At 33.4% G+C, this 17291-nt stretch overlaps 1 protein-coding gene across 1 annotated transcript; it reads left to right on the plus strand.

The window, feature by feature from the left end:
* Nucleotides 1-1123: 1123 nt before the first annotated feature.
* Nucleotides 1124-11349, plus strand: LOC142229841 (LIRP-like). Its single transcript, XM_075300423.1, has 3 exons — nt 1124-1370; nt 10412-10643; nt 10721-11349. Exons 2-3 carry the CDS (start codon nt 10412-10414, stop codon nt 10873-10875), a joined length of 387 nt encoding a protein of 128 aa, XP_075156538.1. The 5' UTR covers nt 1124-1370; the 3' UTR covers nt 10876-11349.
* The last annotated feature ends 5942 nt before the right edge of the window (nt 11350-17291 follow it).

The raw sequence follows: 17291 nt of genomic DNA on the forward strand, positions 1-17291 counted from the left end.
TGTTTTGTCTTAAAGTGTGACACTCATTCGACGGTGGCTTATCAAGATATTTATGTATCTATTTTTGGAGTATTCCAAAAACCAAAACAATGTTTGTTGCACCTAGATAGTCATTCAGTCTCTATTCAATTAACTTGCTTTGCTCTATCTACCAGACTCAAGAGAATTGCTTGCCCCAACTAAATGCTTGCTTGCTTGTTTACATACAATAACAAGTTATCAGCAACAACAACAGCATAGCGGCCGTGGCCACATTTTACAATAGCGTTGACAACACAAAAACAACATCAACAATCAGCAGCAGCAACAAGTGTCGTAAACAAATGACGATAAAAATAAACAAAACAGACTAAGTTAAAAATAGCCATAGACCCACAAAAACAACCCACAGACAGCCAGCCAGCCAGTCAGCTATCCACCCAAATCAATTAAAAGCAAAGAGAGAGAGAGCATACATGCAAGGGAACAAACGATTGATCATTGTAATAGGAACACAAGTCGAATGTTTAAACACAATGATGGCGTTAGCGACAAACATAATCATACAACGAGAGTAAGCAGCAGCAGCAGCAACACCAACAACGGCACCCAAACAAAACAAACTCTACGCACTTTCATACAGACACACAACAACAACGGAGACGCTGCCAAACGACAGCCTGCCACCCAAAGGTTTCCACGCTCAATGCAAACGTTTCATCAAACCAGAGCTATGCGGAGCTCGATGCGAATCAGTGGATTGCTCGCACTCAGCACAACTCGTTATAGCACTATCAGAACAATACAAGCATATTCGAGAGCTCCAAATACCTATTAATAAAACATCGCAAAATTTGCTTAACACAAAAGTCATTCACAAAATCAAAAACAAATAGAAAACAACAAATCCTCCAAATCTAAAAGTGATAAATGGTCAAATTCTGGCCTTATTTGAAGAAATAAAAAAACCTTCTTAAGAAAACCAAAATATTGTGATTTCATTATATTTGTGATAAAAATTTTCTTTATTTTTTGGAAAATAATAATGTGATTTAAATCTTAACTAAAAACAAAAAAAACGGTCGAATTAAAAACTCGAAACTCTATGAAAATAAAATCCTTCAGCGAGTTCTAAAAAAAAATTAGAAGAAAAAAAACTAAAAGTTCCTTAACGAAAAAGTGATTTCTAAAAAATAAAAGCAACAATCTTAACAAATTCGAATTAACTTAACAACATTCCAAGAATTGTTAAAGTTAAAAAAAAAAACAAATATATACACATAAAATAAAAGACAGAAATTGCTACACACCTTCCTGCATCTATATAATGAACAAAAGTCGCATCTTAAAATTTACAAGGATTATTCAGTACGAAAACGAAAACCAGAAACGTAAGTACGGTCTATACACAAACAAAAATTCATTAGATCTAATGATATGGTTGCATTGATATAATGAAAAATTTTCGTTACGGCAATGCAAAACTTTCGTTGTTTAAAATAACTTTTATAATATTGACAAAATTCGTTATGTTTACGAATTTGTTTCGTTGACTTAATGGCTCATTACTTTAATATAGCGAAGTTTTTTTTCCTATTATTCAATCACATATAAAAGAAAGAAGTGCAAAAAGGTCTTCTGAGAAATCAGTCATTGCTTGCTGAAACAACAATATTTTTGTGCTTTATACACTTAAAAAAAGTGAACTCTCTATTTCGCTAAAGCCAATTTAACGCAAAAATGCGTCCATCATGAACGTATGTCACTAAAGACAGTCTTGCATTTTTTAACTCCAAATTTTTCCTTCAAACTACAAAATTTTCTTTAACAATTGAAAACAAAATTATGTCTAATTTTGTTTAATAAATTTTCTTGAATTTGTCGAAAAATATTTACTTACACAGAAAAAAATTTCCGTAGTTAAACTAACGCTAAATTTAACTTATTTTTATTGGGAAAAAAATTATTTGCTTGTAGTTAAATGTTACTATTGTTATCGAAATTTTCCACAGCTTAATGAAATCTTACTTTTTTTCAAGTATGTCCCAAAAATTTTATGAACTACACGTGAGTATAAAGTTCAATGACCGCACACATAAGTTCAATATGAACTAATACAAATGAAAATTTTCGTTCGATTCCCAAAAATAGTAAGAATGAACTACTGTATGGTTAAAATGGTCATGATTTGGCGCCAATGATTTTCTTCTTTACTTTAAGTTAATTTTTTCTTCTATTAGATCATGAAATTTCGTGAACTGCAGTTAAAAAGTGCAGCAGGGCATTAAACAACGCTTTGTGGAAATCTCAAAATTTGTAGTAAAATTTAGTTCAATTTTCGTGCGAGGTAGTTCATTCTTCCTATAAAACAGTTCACTTTTTTTCGGTGAATTTTTGTGACATCGCCATCAGCGTTTGTAATACTGTTTAGTTCAAAATTTTCTAAAAATATTCAAAATTTTCTAAAATTAACCAAAAGTTTTCTTCCTGGTAGGTTCACTGTTTTTTCAGTGTAGTCCCAACGAAAGTACACTCAAAACAAGTTTACTTAGATCAAAAGATTTTGACCTTGCCTCAAGGAGTTTGTCATTTATTCTAAGCCAAAGATGCGGCTCCTTTAAAATAAAGACTTTTTAGCGACCTATATGGCTTTAAATGTAGAATCAACAAAATTAAAATTAGGATACAGATCTCATTTATCGAATTTTCATTCTATTTTCGCGGTATATTATTAAAGCTATTCACGTACAAACAAATGCCAGTTTAAAAATCTAAATTATAACGGATAACGACTAAAAATATTTTCTTAATTCAAAAAAAAAAAAAAAAACAACTTTAAACCAAAGATGCTAAATCCTCAAAATAAGTCTTAGCCTATATTTGAAGCGTTTTGATCTTAAATCTAAAGATTCATTAATTTAAGTTAAATTAAGTTAATTTAAGGACGATTTATTTAAATGAAAAATGTGTTTCTTTACTTTAAGGAAATTTTTCCTTAGTTCAAAGACATACGACTTTAACGGAGGGGCGCACATTTGCAAAATTTGTGTCCCAAATCGTACTTGACATTTTTCAAATTTCCCAAGAATAGTCCAGAGATCCCAAGTATATTTGGTAGAAATCCGTTTCTCAACCTTCTAGGAAAAAAATCTAAATATTTAAATTAAATTAAAGATTATTTCTTTATTTTGCTTTTTTTATACTTTCTTTATTTTTCTTTAATTTAAAATTAAAAATTTTAAATGTTACCTTACCTCAAAGGCTTATGAATCTAACGGTGGGACGCAACTTGCAAATGAAAATAAGATTATGAACTCTCTTTCAATCACATTTTCTTTATTTTAATGAAATTTGCTCTTAATATTGTGAACATTGTGTGTTGCATAATTTTTAATATTAGGTCAATATTTTTTTTTTTTTTTGCGGTGTCTATTCTGTTAATTGTGATACCACAAGTTGTGAAATTCTCTCTTATAAATAACTCGGACTATACGTTTAACCGTCTCTTTGTTTAGCTCAATGACAAGGGACCTCCTTTTTATAGCCAAGTTCGAACGGAATTTCATATTGCGGTGATACCACTTAGATAAGGCTTTGTATGCAAGGTGGTACCATTACATCGCATCCAAAAAAGGGGAAAAAAACGGTAACAGCTCTGAAAACAAGTTTGTGCGGTTCCAAAGATTTTGTCTTTAAACTAATGATTTTGGTATTGATTCCGAACCATAGAAGCGGAGAATTGAAGTAAGGATAGCTTTAGGACACAATTCTCTTTCCAATTTGAGTTTAGCGTACTTGTACAAGGAAACACGAAAACATTTGAATTTATTTGTTTATCAGTTTTTTTCTTCAAAGCCCTTTAAAACCGTGTTAACAACATCTCAACGGTCCAAATTCAGGTCGACTTGAATTATGCTATGACTCAAGTAAAAAAACTGTTGCAACCATATCCTATTTTCGATCACTTGTTTACTTTGTAATCAGAATATCCAAAAGTCACCAAAGTTGAAGTTGATTTCATTACTTTTGAAGAATTTTTCTGAGTTATTAAAGCCAAGTTGACCTTAGTCAAACAAAAATCTTTCTTTCATGCAAAAATACACATTTTTAAGCCAAATCACTTAAATATAAGGACAAAACGACTTTTTGACAAGGTAAAAAACTATTTATCAGAGAAAAGAATCTTCTATGCTAAGCAAAATTCGCATTCGTATTTTAATGACAAGAAATCTTTGGCCTCACGGCAATATTTTTTCAGTAAACATCAGAAATGATCCTAAAATTGAACGCAAAATTTGATCAAAATCCACACCGCAGTATTGAAGCCCCACGCAGACAAATATTTCGGCCGCAGTCCCTGGATATTCCAACAGGACTTAGCACCATTGCACTCAGAACGCGAGTTACGAGACTACTCTGTTCGGAACATTTTCTTTTCAAAATAATTTGACGTTCCATTTACATTTATCATTTTTCACATAATGTCTTATTTTATTACCTTTTGTTTCATACTAGAACTATCAATTTGATTTTGTTTTATATTCATTTCTTACTACCCCAATTTCCCAAAGCCTTTACTCCTCACCCCACACTATCACTTGCTCTCAATTATCTTGATCTTACTCTGTTAAATTATGAGAGTAAGCTCAAGATAATTGAGAACAGGTGTTAATGTGGATTAAGAGTCTTAATCTCGCTATTTCTCCCATTTTTTTCTCTCTCTCTCTCTCTTTAGATATTACTTTGACCCATTTAATAATTACCGTTACAATGTATGGAATGTTTCATTAAATTTTCTTTAGTATTAATTCTGTTCCAACATTCACCTGTTAAACATTGTGTAAATAAATCGAATTTCGATTTTTTCTTTGTTCAAAGAAGTAAAATATTGAGATCGAGATCAAAATGTGAAATCATTGGATCCAATTTACGTTTTTTGTGAGTTCAGCTGATTGTAGAATACCACCATGTTATTTTCATCGTGCCTAACGGTATTGAACTTGGCATAACGTATAAAAATATCCATGCAGTTAGTCAATAATGTATGGCATAGTGCAATGGTTGTATTTTTTATAACAATATAGTTTAAAAATTATTTCAAGATTTGACCTAAAAATTATTTTTAATAATGGAACATATACAAGGTAGCAAAACAAACAAGGGCTCCAAGCAACAGCGACCCTCAACTTACATTAAGAGTAAACAACATAATTTAATTATATATTTTTGTGATTATTCAAACCTAAAATAATTTATTGTCAATAAACTGTATAGCTGAATAAAAATACAAAAAAAAACTAAACTATTTCCGTGAACCAAAAATAAAATACCACAAAACAATTTGATAACGAGTACTATTTTTAAAAATAGCATTTTGTTCATAAATTGTTTCACTATACATATTTCGTTGATAATGAAATTTTTTTGTTATTGTAGTCAAAACAAACAATTGACGGTTTACGAACTAAATCAACAAAACTTCATGGATGTTGATAATAATATAATATGGAGCCAGATTTACATATATACAGGATGTCTGATATGTAATGCAACAAAGTAAAGCGCTTAGTCTTTATAATTATACCCTGCGCCACACTGTGAAACAGGGTATTATAAGTTAGTGCATATGTTTGCAACACCCAGAAGGAGACGAGATAGACACATGGTGCCTTTGGCAAAAATGCTCAATGTGGGCTCCAGAGTCGATATAGCCATGTCCGTCTGTCCGTGAACACATTTTTTTAATCAAAGTCTAGGTCGCAGTTTTAGTCCAATCGACTTCAAATTTGGCACAAGTATGTGTTTTGGCTCAGAATAGAACCCTATTGATTTTGGAGGAAATCGGTTCAGATTTAGACATAGCCCCCATATATATATTTCGCCCGATATGGACTTATATGGCCCCAGAAGCCAGAGTTTTACCCTAATTTGCTTAAAATTTTGCACAAGAAGAACAATTAGTACTATAGTCAAGTGTGAAATCGGTTCAGATTTAGATATAGCTCCCATATATATCTTTCGCCCGATATGGACTAATACGATCCCAGAAGCCAGAGTTTTACCCCAATTTGGTTGAAATTTTGCACTAGGAGTACAATTGGTAGTTTAGTCAAGTGTGCCAAATTTTATTGAAATCGGTTCAGATTTAGATATAGCTCCCATATATATCGTTCGCCCGATTTACACCCATATGACCACAGTGACCAATCTTTTACTCCGATTTAATTGAAATTTTGCACAGGGAGTAGAATTAGCATTGTAGCTATGCGTGCCAAATTTGGTTGAAATCGGTTCAGATTTAGATATAGCTCCCATATATAGCTTTCGCCCGATTTACACTCATATGACCACAGAGGCCAATTTTTAACTCCGATTTAGTTGAAATTTTGCACAGGGAGTAGAATTAGCATTGTAGCTATGCGTGCCAAATTTGGTTGAAATCGGTTCAGATTTAGATATAGCTCCCATATATATGTTTATTTCGACAAAAATGGTCAAAATACCAACATTTTCCTTGTAAAATCGCCACTGCTTAGTCGAAAAGTTGTAAAAATGACTCTAATTTTCCTACACTTCTAATACATATATATCAAGCAATAAATCATAAATAAACTTTTGCGAAGTTTCCTTAAAATTGCTTAAGATTTAAATGTTTCCCATATTTTTTACTAACATTGTGTTCCACCCTAGTGCATTAGCCGACTTAAATTTTGAGTGTATAGATTTTGTAGAAGTCTATCAAATTCTGTCCAGATCGAGTGATATTTAAATGTATGTATTTGGGACAAACCTTTATATATAGCCCCCAACACATTTGACGGATGCGATATTGTATCGCATATATATCTTTCGCCCGATATGGACTAATACGGTCCCAGAAGCCAGAGTTTTACCCCAATTTGGTTGAAATTTTGCACTAGGAGTACAATTAGTAGTGTAGTCAAGTGTACCAAATTTTATTGAAATCGGTTCAGATTTAGATATAGCTCCCATATATAGCTTTCGCCCGATTTACACTCATATGACCACAGAACGTATTTTTTGCTCCGATTTACGTGAAATTTTGCACAGGGAGTAGATTTAGCATTGTAACTATGCGTGCCAAATTTGGTTGAAATGGCCCCACAGTGACCAATCTTTTACTCCGATTTAATTGAAATTTTGCACAGGGAGTAGAATTAGCATTGTAGCTATGCGTGCCAAATTTGGTTGAAATCGGTTCAGATTTAGATATAGCTCCCATATATAGCTTTCGCCCGATTTACACTCATATGACCACAGAAGCCAATTTTTTGCTCCGATTTACGTGAAATTTTGCACAGGGAGTAGATTTAGCATTGTAACTATGCGTGCCAAATTTGGTTGAAATCGGTTCAGATTTAGATATAGCTCCCATATATATGTTTTTCTGATTTCGACAAAAATGGTCAAAATATCAACATTTTCCTTGTAAAATCGCCACTGCTTAGTCGAAAAGTTGTAAAAATGACTCTAATTTTCCTAAACTTCTAATACATATATATCGAACGATAAATCATAAATAAACTTTTGCGAAGTTTCCTTAAAATTGCTTCAGATTTAAATGTTTCCCATATTTTTTTACTAACATTGCGTTCCACCCTAGTGCATTAGCCGACTTAAATTTTGAGTCTATAGATTTTGTAGAATTCTATCAAATTCTGTCCAGATCGAGTGATATTTAAATGTATGTATTTGGGACAAACCTTTATATATAGCACCCAACACATTTAACGGATGTGATATGGTATCGAAAATTTAGGTCTACAAAGTGGTGCAGGGTATAATATAGTCGGCCCCGCCCGACTTTAGACTTCCCTTACTTGTTTTTTAATTGAGTTTTGTGATTGATACTAATATTTCACATTCAGGCCACAGAAACATTCAGGCCTACTGATCAACTCTGTTCTTGCTTATTATTCCCCATTGAGACCTTCGAACCTACTGTTCTGCGCAGAGACCTTCGGACCTACTGAGGTCTTCGAGCCTACTATTTCTTACAGGTACCTTGGGGCTAACTGTTCCCCAAAGAGACTTTGAAGCTTATCTTTCCCCACAAAGACCTTCGAGGCAATTATTCCCCACAGAGATCTTCGGGCCTACTATTCCCCACCTAGATCTTCGGGCCTACTGTTCCCCACTGAGACCTTCGAGTCTACTGTTCTACGCAGATACCTTCGGGCCAACTATTCCCCACAGACGTCTTCGGGCTCATTAATTAATTTCGTGATTAAATCCAAAACTTATTTTTTTTTTGTGATTTAAAGTTTTTTTTTTATTTTAATTAGAAAACAGATTTTACTTTGAAGTATCCGCTATAATTTGGATTTTTAAAGTGTCATTTGTTTGTACGTGCGAAAAGAGAATGAAATTTCGAAAAAATGAGTTCTGTGCCCCAATTTAATTTTAAGCCACATAGGTCGCATAAAATGTCTTTATTTTAAAGAAGTCGAATCTTTGGCTCGGAATCAATACAAAAATCCTTAACGGAAGGTCAAAATCTTTTGATCCAACTAAACATTTGTTGAGTGTGTTTTAAATGTAAAAAAGTAGTAAATACAAAAACCCTCACAGCATTCTTAAATTCTATTTTAAATTATTTTTTTTTCCATATTCGTACATATTTACAAATTTGTAAATTTTTTAATATTAATAATTTCAAACTTTTCTCATAAAAAAAATTTTTAATTTTTTTATAATAAAGGGTGGTTAAAATATCAAGGGCCGACGTTGATTTTGAATAAAACACAAACTATTTAGGAAATTATTGTAATTTTATTTTATTATGATATATTGGTATTACTCAATTATGTATGGAACAAAATATCGGCCAAATGGGCGCCGCGACTTCGGTGGCACACCTTCATCCGATGGTCCAAATTCTCTATGACGCTGAGGCATAATGGAGGTTCTATGCCGTTAATGTGCCGAATTATCTCATCCTTTAGTTCTTGAATTGTTGCTGGCTTATCGACGTACACCTTTTCTTTCAAATAACCCCAAAGAAAAAAGTCCAACGGTGTCAAATCACATGATCTTGGCGGCCAATTGACATCGCCATTAAGTGAGATAACACGGCCATTGGATTTGTTGCGCAAAAGAGCCATTGTTTCGTTAGCTGTGTTGCAAATGGCACCGTCCTGCTGAAACCACATATCGTCCACATCCATATCTTCCAATTCGGGCCATAAAAAGTTCGTTATCATCTCACGGTAGCGAACACCATTCACAGTAACTGCCTGACCGGCCTCATTTTGGAAAAAATACGGCCCGATGATGGCGCCAGCCCATAAACCGCACCAAACAGTCACTCTTTGTGGGTGCATTGGTTTTTCGACAATCCCTCTTGGATTCTCATTCGCCCAAATGCGGCAATTCTGTCAAATAAAATTCGGAAAAAAAAACTTGGCGTTTAGGTGTGGTTCACATTCAACATCGGCCCTTACAATTTAACCACCCTTTAGAAACATACACTTGAAAAACTTTTGAATTCAAATTCTTGAAACCAGGTCGAACATAAGAAGTTTATATGACAACGTGAAATGTCAAATGCCAAGTAGATTTGCCTTTGTAGGTTTCAATAAAGTCGGTTCTGAACATGTTTTGTTTCTTTTAACCCTGGAAAGTCATCCTTATTTTTTACTAACGTCATCCTTAGCCATTTTGGCTACGACTTATTTCAAGATGCTATAATTTACATCGTAAGCAAAAATGAGAACCAAAATTGAGTTTATTTTCTTATTCAATTTCTTTTTAATTAGTATAAAACAAAAATTCATAAAATGGTTGAATTATCATAACGTAAATTTATTATTTCCCAATCGACTAAAATGCATTTTAAATAGAAAATGAAATTACGCGTCGTCATTTTGACGAAGTATGACTGTCCAGGGTTAAGAAAATATTTTACTATACGTCGAAGACGTCGTAAACGTATGTAAAACAATTGTGTTTAATTCTTTTGGCAAATTTTTTTATTGATAAATGACTAGTCTGAGAAAGGAATTAAATACAATTGTTTTACATACGTTTACGACGTCTTCGACGTACATATATTGAAATACGTCGTAAATGTATATCAAATACGTCGCAGTTTTTGAAAGACCCTATCTGGTGATAATGCTTCTGACCAAGACAAAATCCTGCTAATATTCAACCAACCGGAGTGTGAGATGTTCTGGGAATTGGAGAAAAATAAGCCATAAAACTTATTGTACTTTTACTAGGGTCCCATATTTTTCCATGTAGTTTTTTTTTAATATTCCCTATTAAAATAATCTAATTTTCGTGAGCTTAAGACCTTAGTTGTCATAGCCATCAAGCTTTTTTAAGTTATTTATTTTAATTGTAACTTAATAATGAATAAATACATAAATAATTCTAAATTTCGTATTTTTTTTTACTTTTGTTACAGATGACGTTTTCCCAATTCAAAATATCCCAAAGTGTGTTGAACTTAACGACAAGCACACTCCTTTTAGTCATAGGCTTTATTGTGATAATATCCCTGCCAACACCTGCCCACACACAACCGCTTACAGCGCATGCGCGAAACGTACCGCACCAGCGCTACTGCAGTTCATCGTTATTTGAAGCCATACGAGCGATATGTAATGGTCGTTACAATTCCCTCTCAAATGTCTATCGTGAGTATGCGAAAACTACAAATTCAGTTTGAAAGAAAATTAAATTATATTTCTCTCCTCTTCTCTTCTGAATGCAGCCGAAAGTTTTGGCAATCAAAATAGGGCCAGCCTTTTGAGACGTTTGGTACCGGATGACGATGTCATATACAGACCCTCATTGGGTGGACCAGTACATGAGTGTTGCCGTCATCCTTGTGGCTATGCAGAACTGCAGTCATATTGTGCGGATTAATTCCAATCGATTATTCTCATAGTCTTTGTTCGCATTCGCAAGACGAAGCATTTACGGATTGCTTAAATCACTCATTTCTCTCATTTGTATTCGATGAGAAGAACTCCATTATAAGAATCTATTGTCATTATCATTATAAGATTCCCATAGGCATTCACTATAGATTCACATCATTTATTTTTTCACATCCCATAAGACGACCCTAATCACAACACAGTTCATTTAGGCTGTTTAAATTTAAGTTATATATATATTTTTTAGAAAGTATTTAAGTTCTATGTAATCTTTGTGTTTGTTAATTTTCTAACATTTTAGGTTGTCTCTGTCCGTCGTCATTTGTCTTGCTATTTTTTTTGTCGTATTTGTGTGTAATACCTTTTTTTAGTAAAATGTTGTTAGCAAATTTTTATTATAAAAAAAGCGTTTTTATAAAAAATGAAATGAATAAAAATTTGAACGAAAATCTTGTCGGAATGATGGAGTTTGATTTTTGTTGGGCGGTTGTTTTTTTTTTTTTTTTTGTTTAGAACTGGATAAAGCTCTTGAACTAGAGCAATGATTTGCTATGCTGTAAATTTCTTTCAATCACAATAGTGGACTATTGTAAATGACAAATTAAATAAAAAATTATTCAAATAAGATATGTTGTAATAAACCCATGTAACTGAGAAGTAATGTGGGTATCGTGACAGTGAAGACTGTATATCAACCATTGAAGCGATGGTTCTATCATGACCAGAGATGTTCTGCCGTAAACTGTAAGGTATTTGATATACATTTACGACATATTTTACCATAAACCTTTGTAAAATACCTATATATAAGAATTTGTACACTGAAAAAAATAGCATGCCCGGTTCCAAAGATTTTGTCTTTATTTTAAAAATGTTGGTATTGATTCCGAGCCAAAGAAGAGGAGAATACAAGTAAGGATACTTTTAAGACACAATTCTCTTTTAAATTTGGGTTTTGTGTATTTGCTTCTAGGAAGCAAATTTTAATTTTTCGATTTTTTAGCTATTTTTCTTCATATGCTATCAAAGTCCTTTAAAAACGAATTAACGACAACTTTAAACACTTATTAAAAGGACAACTGAACTGTAATTATTGTAGAAATATGGAAATACAAATTCTTATCTCTCTACGCGGGCTAATTTGTTAAAAAAAAAATTATTGAGCTAAACCAAATATCAAAAGCGGGAAATGTTTGCCAAATGAACGGCGATGCCAGATTGAATTTTATGGAAAATCATTTTTAAAATGTATGGGCCTTTTTCAGGAAATTGAAATAATGGAGATCTGGTAATGCTAGCATTTGACAGTAACGTAAGCCATGCGAACGAACGAAAGGAAGTTAGAGAAACCCAAATCTAGACGAAAGTGAGTGACTGCCGTTCGTTCGCAATTGTTTTCGTTCGGATATCAGAAATAGGCTGTAAGGCTCGACTACCAGTAGTAAGTATGCTATTTATCAAGTAAAAAACGTCTTTAAAATAAAGTGTTGAAAAACATGTCCTATTTTTGAACGATTTTTTGCTTTGTAGTCAAGATGCAAAAAGGCAACAAATTTAAAGACAATTTCATTAATTTTAAAAAATTCTTCTGAATTTCTAAAGTCAAGTTAACCTTACCCCAAAAAATGTTTCTTTCATGTTATGATACCCATTTTTAAGTCAACTCACCTAATTATTAGGACAATACGACTTCATTGAAAAGTTTATCGACTTTTGGATCTAAATTTTCGATACCATATCACATCCGTCAAATGTGTTGGGCGCTATATATAACGATTTGTCCCAAAGACATACATTTTAATATCACTCGATCTGGACAGAATTTGATAGACTTCTACAAAATCTATAGACTCAAAATTTAAGTCGGCACTAGGGTGGAACACAATGTTAGTAAAAAACAAGTAAGGAAAGTCTAAAATCGGGCGGGGCCGACTATATTATACCCTGCACCACTTTGTAGATCTAAATTTTCGATACCATATCACATCCGTCAAATGTGTTGGGCATATATACACCCAGAAAAAAGTGACCCCTTCTTTAAGTTAAAATGAACTCATTGTGAAGAAAGTTGAACTTCGTATAGCGCCAAAGCCATTTTTATTTGTTTGAACGATGTGATTTTCGTAGAAATTAGGAATAATGTATTCCATATATTAGTTAACATTTTCCTATATTTATGTACCACTATACTACAGAATGAAAAAATTTAACTAATTTGAATTCATATATGGAATGATTTTATTGAAATTTTTTCATTCATTTGGACAAATCTTACACATTTGTGGTAAAACTTTTACTTCATAATTAGAACTGCTTACCTTCGTTTTTAAATACAATTTTATTTATTTCTATAAGAAACTTTATCTTCAATAAAAGACATGTTTTATTAATATATTGAATATATTTATTAAGAATCAACAGCATCGAATCTCTTTGAAATATTAGTTTATTATTCCACTATTTCCAATTTCCGTGTGATATTATCAACTGTAAAACGCACTTTTTCTTCTTCTTGTACTTTTCACTTTTAATAAGTTGCTGCCTAACGATTTTGTCCTCCTTTTACAATTTCAATACCTACAAATATAAAAAATCATAAAACATTTTTGTTCCAAAAGGTTAGCGTCACTGAATATTACCTGATAATTGAAGATTCCAAAATGAAGACAAATGAAAGGGTTGTTATTCTGCTGGTGTTTTCTTCCTTTATACACTATCACGAACATTGATAGATTTATTTTTAAAAACGAAAATTTTTATACCCACCACCATAGGATGGGGGGCCATATCGGTCCACTTTTACGTATAGTCCCCATATAAACGGACCCCAAAATTTGGCTTTCGAGGCCTCTAAGAGAAGCAAATTTCATCCGATCCGGCTGAAATTTGGTACATGGTGTTAGTATATGGTTTCCAACAACCATGCAAAAATTGGTCCACATCGGTCCATAATTATATATAGCCCCCATATAAACCGATCCCCCGATTTGGATTGCGAGGCCCCTAAGAGAAGCAAATTTCATCCGATCCGGCTGAAATTTGGTACGTGGTGTCAATATATGGTCTCTAACAACCATGCAAAAATTGGTCCACATCGGTCCATAATTATATATAGCCCCCATATAAACCGATCCCCCGATTTGGCTTGCGAGGCCTCTAAGAGAAGCAAATTTCATCGGATCCGGCTGAAATTTGGTACATGGTGTTAGTATATGGTCTCTAACAACCATGCAAAAATTGGTCGACATCGGTCCATAATTATATATAGCCCCCATATAAACCGATCCCCCGATTTGGCTTGCGAGGCCGCTAAGAGAAGCAAATTTCATCCGATCCGGCTGAAATTTTGTACGTGATGTTAGTATATGGTCTATAACAACCATGCAAAAATTGGTCCACATCGGTTCATAATTATATATAGCCCCCATATAAACCGATCACCAGATTTGACATCCGGAACCTCTTGGAAGACCAAAATTCATCTGATTCAGTTGAAATTTGGTATGTGGTGTTAATATATGGCCTCAAACTCCCATGCAAAAATTGGTCGATATCGGTCCATAATTATATATAGGCCCCATATAAACCGATCCCCAGATTTGACCTCCAGAGCCCCTTGGAAGAGCAAAATTCTTGCCATTCGGTTGAAATTTGGTACGTGATGTTAGTATATGGTATCCAACAACCATGCAGGAATTGGTTCCTATCAGTCCATAATTATATATAGCTCCCATATAAACCGATCCCCAGATTTGACCTCCGGTGCCTTTTGGAGAAGCAAAATTCATCCGATCTGCTTGAAATTTGGTACGTGGTGGTAGTATATATTTACCAACCATGCCAAAAGTGGTCCATATCAGTCCATAATCGTACATAGCCCCATATAAACCGATCCCGAGATTTGGTTTTGGAACCTCTTGGAGGAGCAAATTTCATCCGAGTGAGTTGAAATTTGGTACATTGTGCTAGTATATGGTCGTTAACAACCATGCCTAACTAGGTCCATATCGGTCTATAGTTATATATGGCCCTCAGATAAATCGATCCCCAATCACACAAAAATTGGTCCATATCATGTTCATAATTGTATACAGCCCCCATATAAGCGACCCCCATATTTCAATTCTGGCTCTCTACGTACAAAAAGTCCATATCGATTCGTAATTATTTGTAGACTTAACTATACATAACTTTTTTGTCTAATATATACCATGTATGGACTAAATCACAGTCTTTCGTAGAAGTTTCTACGCAATCCATGGTGGTGGGTACATAAGATTCGGCCTGGCCGAACTTGCGGCCGTATGTACTTGTTCTCACTAATTTAAAATAACAAATATTTTATATATTTTATTTGTTATTTATTATATTATTTTACCATATTATTTTTTAACAATCTCTCCGTATACCAAAACAACGCGATTCCAACTAGAAAAAACAACCGACGCGCAAACATATCGATTACACCCACGCGCAAACACATCGATTACGATGACAGGTATCGATTACAGGTAGACAATAGAAATTTAGGAAAATTTCCTATATTTCTTATATATATTTCTTAGTACGAATGAACTAAAATATTTTTCTATGCCAAGTGTTGTTCGTATGTATGAAAAACTTTCTATTATAAAGGAAGTCGCAATTATCATTTTATAAGAAATTTTACTAATTTTGAGGAAACTTGGTTTTAGTTCGGTTTTTGTTTATTTTTACAAATGCTTTGTTATCGGTGAATAAAATTTTCTTTGTCAGTAGTAAATTCTTATACCCAGCGAAGAAAATAGTATGAGTAAAATTCCATGCCTTATTCTAGTTAATGAACTATTCCTAACTGCTTACAGTTTAGGATTTTTTACTGAAACGAGTAAATTTTATTATTTTTCACAAAAATTTACCTTGATGGAAATAAAATGGATAAACTATATTGATGAAAATTTTTTCCTTTAGTTTCGAAGGCACTTTTTTCTGGGTGTATAAAGGTTTGTCCCAAATACATACATTTAAATATCACTCGATCTGGACAGAATTTGATAGACTTCTACAAAATCTATAGAGTCAAAATTTAAGTCGGCTAATGCACTAGGTTGGAACACAATGTTAGTAAACAAATATGGGAAACATTTAAATCTGAAGCAATTTTAAGGAAACTTCGCAAAAGTTTATTTATGATTTATCGCTCGATATACATGTATTAGAAGTTTAGAAAACTAGAGTCATTTTTACCACTTTTCGACTAAGCAGTGACGATTTTACAAGGAAAATGTTGGTATTTTGACCATTTTTGTCGAAATCAGAAAAACATATATATGGGAGCTATATCTAAATCTGAACCGATTTCCACCAAATTTGGCGTGCATAGCTACAATGCTAATTTTACTCCCTGTGCAAAATTTCAACTAAATCGGAGTTAAAAATTGGCCTCTGTGGTCAAATGAGTGTAAATCGGGCGAAAGCTATATATGGGAGGTATATCTAAATCTGAACCGATTTCAACCAAATTTGGCACGCATAGCTACAATGCTAATTCTACTCCCTGTGCAAAATTTCAACTAAATCGGCGCAAAAAATTGGCCTCTGTGGTCATATGAGTGTAAATCCGGCGAAAGCTATATATGGGAGATATATCTAAATCTGAACCGATTTCAATCAAATTTGGCACACATGACTATACTACCAATTGTACTCCTTGTGCAAAATTTCAAGCTAATCGGGATAAAACTCTGGCTTCTGGGTCCATATAAGTGCATATCGGGCGAAAGATATATATATGGAGCTATATCTAAATCTGAATCGATTGCAACCAAATTTGGCACACATAGCTACAATGCTAAATCTACTCGCTGTGCAAAATTTCAACCAAATTGGGCCAAAACTCTGGCTTTTAGGACCATATTAGTCCATATCGGACGAAAGATATATATGGGAGCTATATCTAAATCTGAACCGATTTCAATCAAATTTTGCATACTCGACTATACGACTAAGTGTTATGTTTGTACAAAATTTCAAGCAAATCGGTATAAAACTCTGGCTGCTGGGTCCATATTAGTACATATGGGGTGAAAGATATATATGGGAGCTATATCTAAATCTGAACCGATTTCTTCCAAAATCAATAGGGTTCTATTCTGACCCAAATTAGGAACATGTGCCAAATTTGAAGGCGATTGGACTTAAATTGCGACCTAGACTTTGATCACAAAAATGTGTTTACAGACAGACGGACATGGTTATATCGACTCAAGTTAATTAGGGTAAAACTCTGGCTTCTGGGGCCAAATAAGTCCATATCGGGCGATCGATATATATGGGAGCTATATCTAAATCTGAACCGATTTCTTCCAAAACCAATAGGGTTCTATTCTGAGCCAAAACACATACTTGTGCCAAATTTGAAGT

The sequence above is a fragment of the Haematobia irritans genome, chromosome 3 (genome assembly GCF_050003625.1).
Source record: "Haematobia irritans isolate KBUSLIRL chromosome 3, ASM5000362v1, whole genome shotgun sequence".
In the NCBI taxonomy this organism is placed as follows: domain Eukaryota; kingdom Metazoa; phylum Arthropoda; class Insecta; order Diptera; family Muscidae; genus Haematobia; species Haematobia irritans.

Bases quoted from the DNA above. Each gene is read 5' to 3' on its own strand.
- LOC142229841 (XM_075300423.1), top strand. From the start codon at position 10,412: ATGACGTTTTCCCAATTCAAAATATCCCAAAGTGTGTTGAACTTAACG. The intron at 10,644-10,720 runs GTGAGTATGCGA...TTCTGAATGCAG, and splicing joins TTCCCTCTCAAATGTCTATC to CCGAAAGTTTTGGCAATCAA.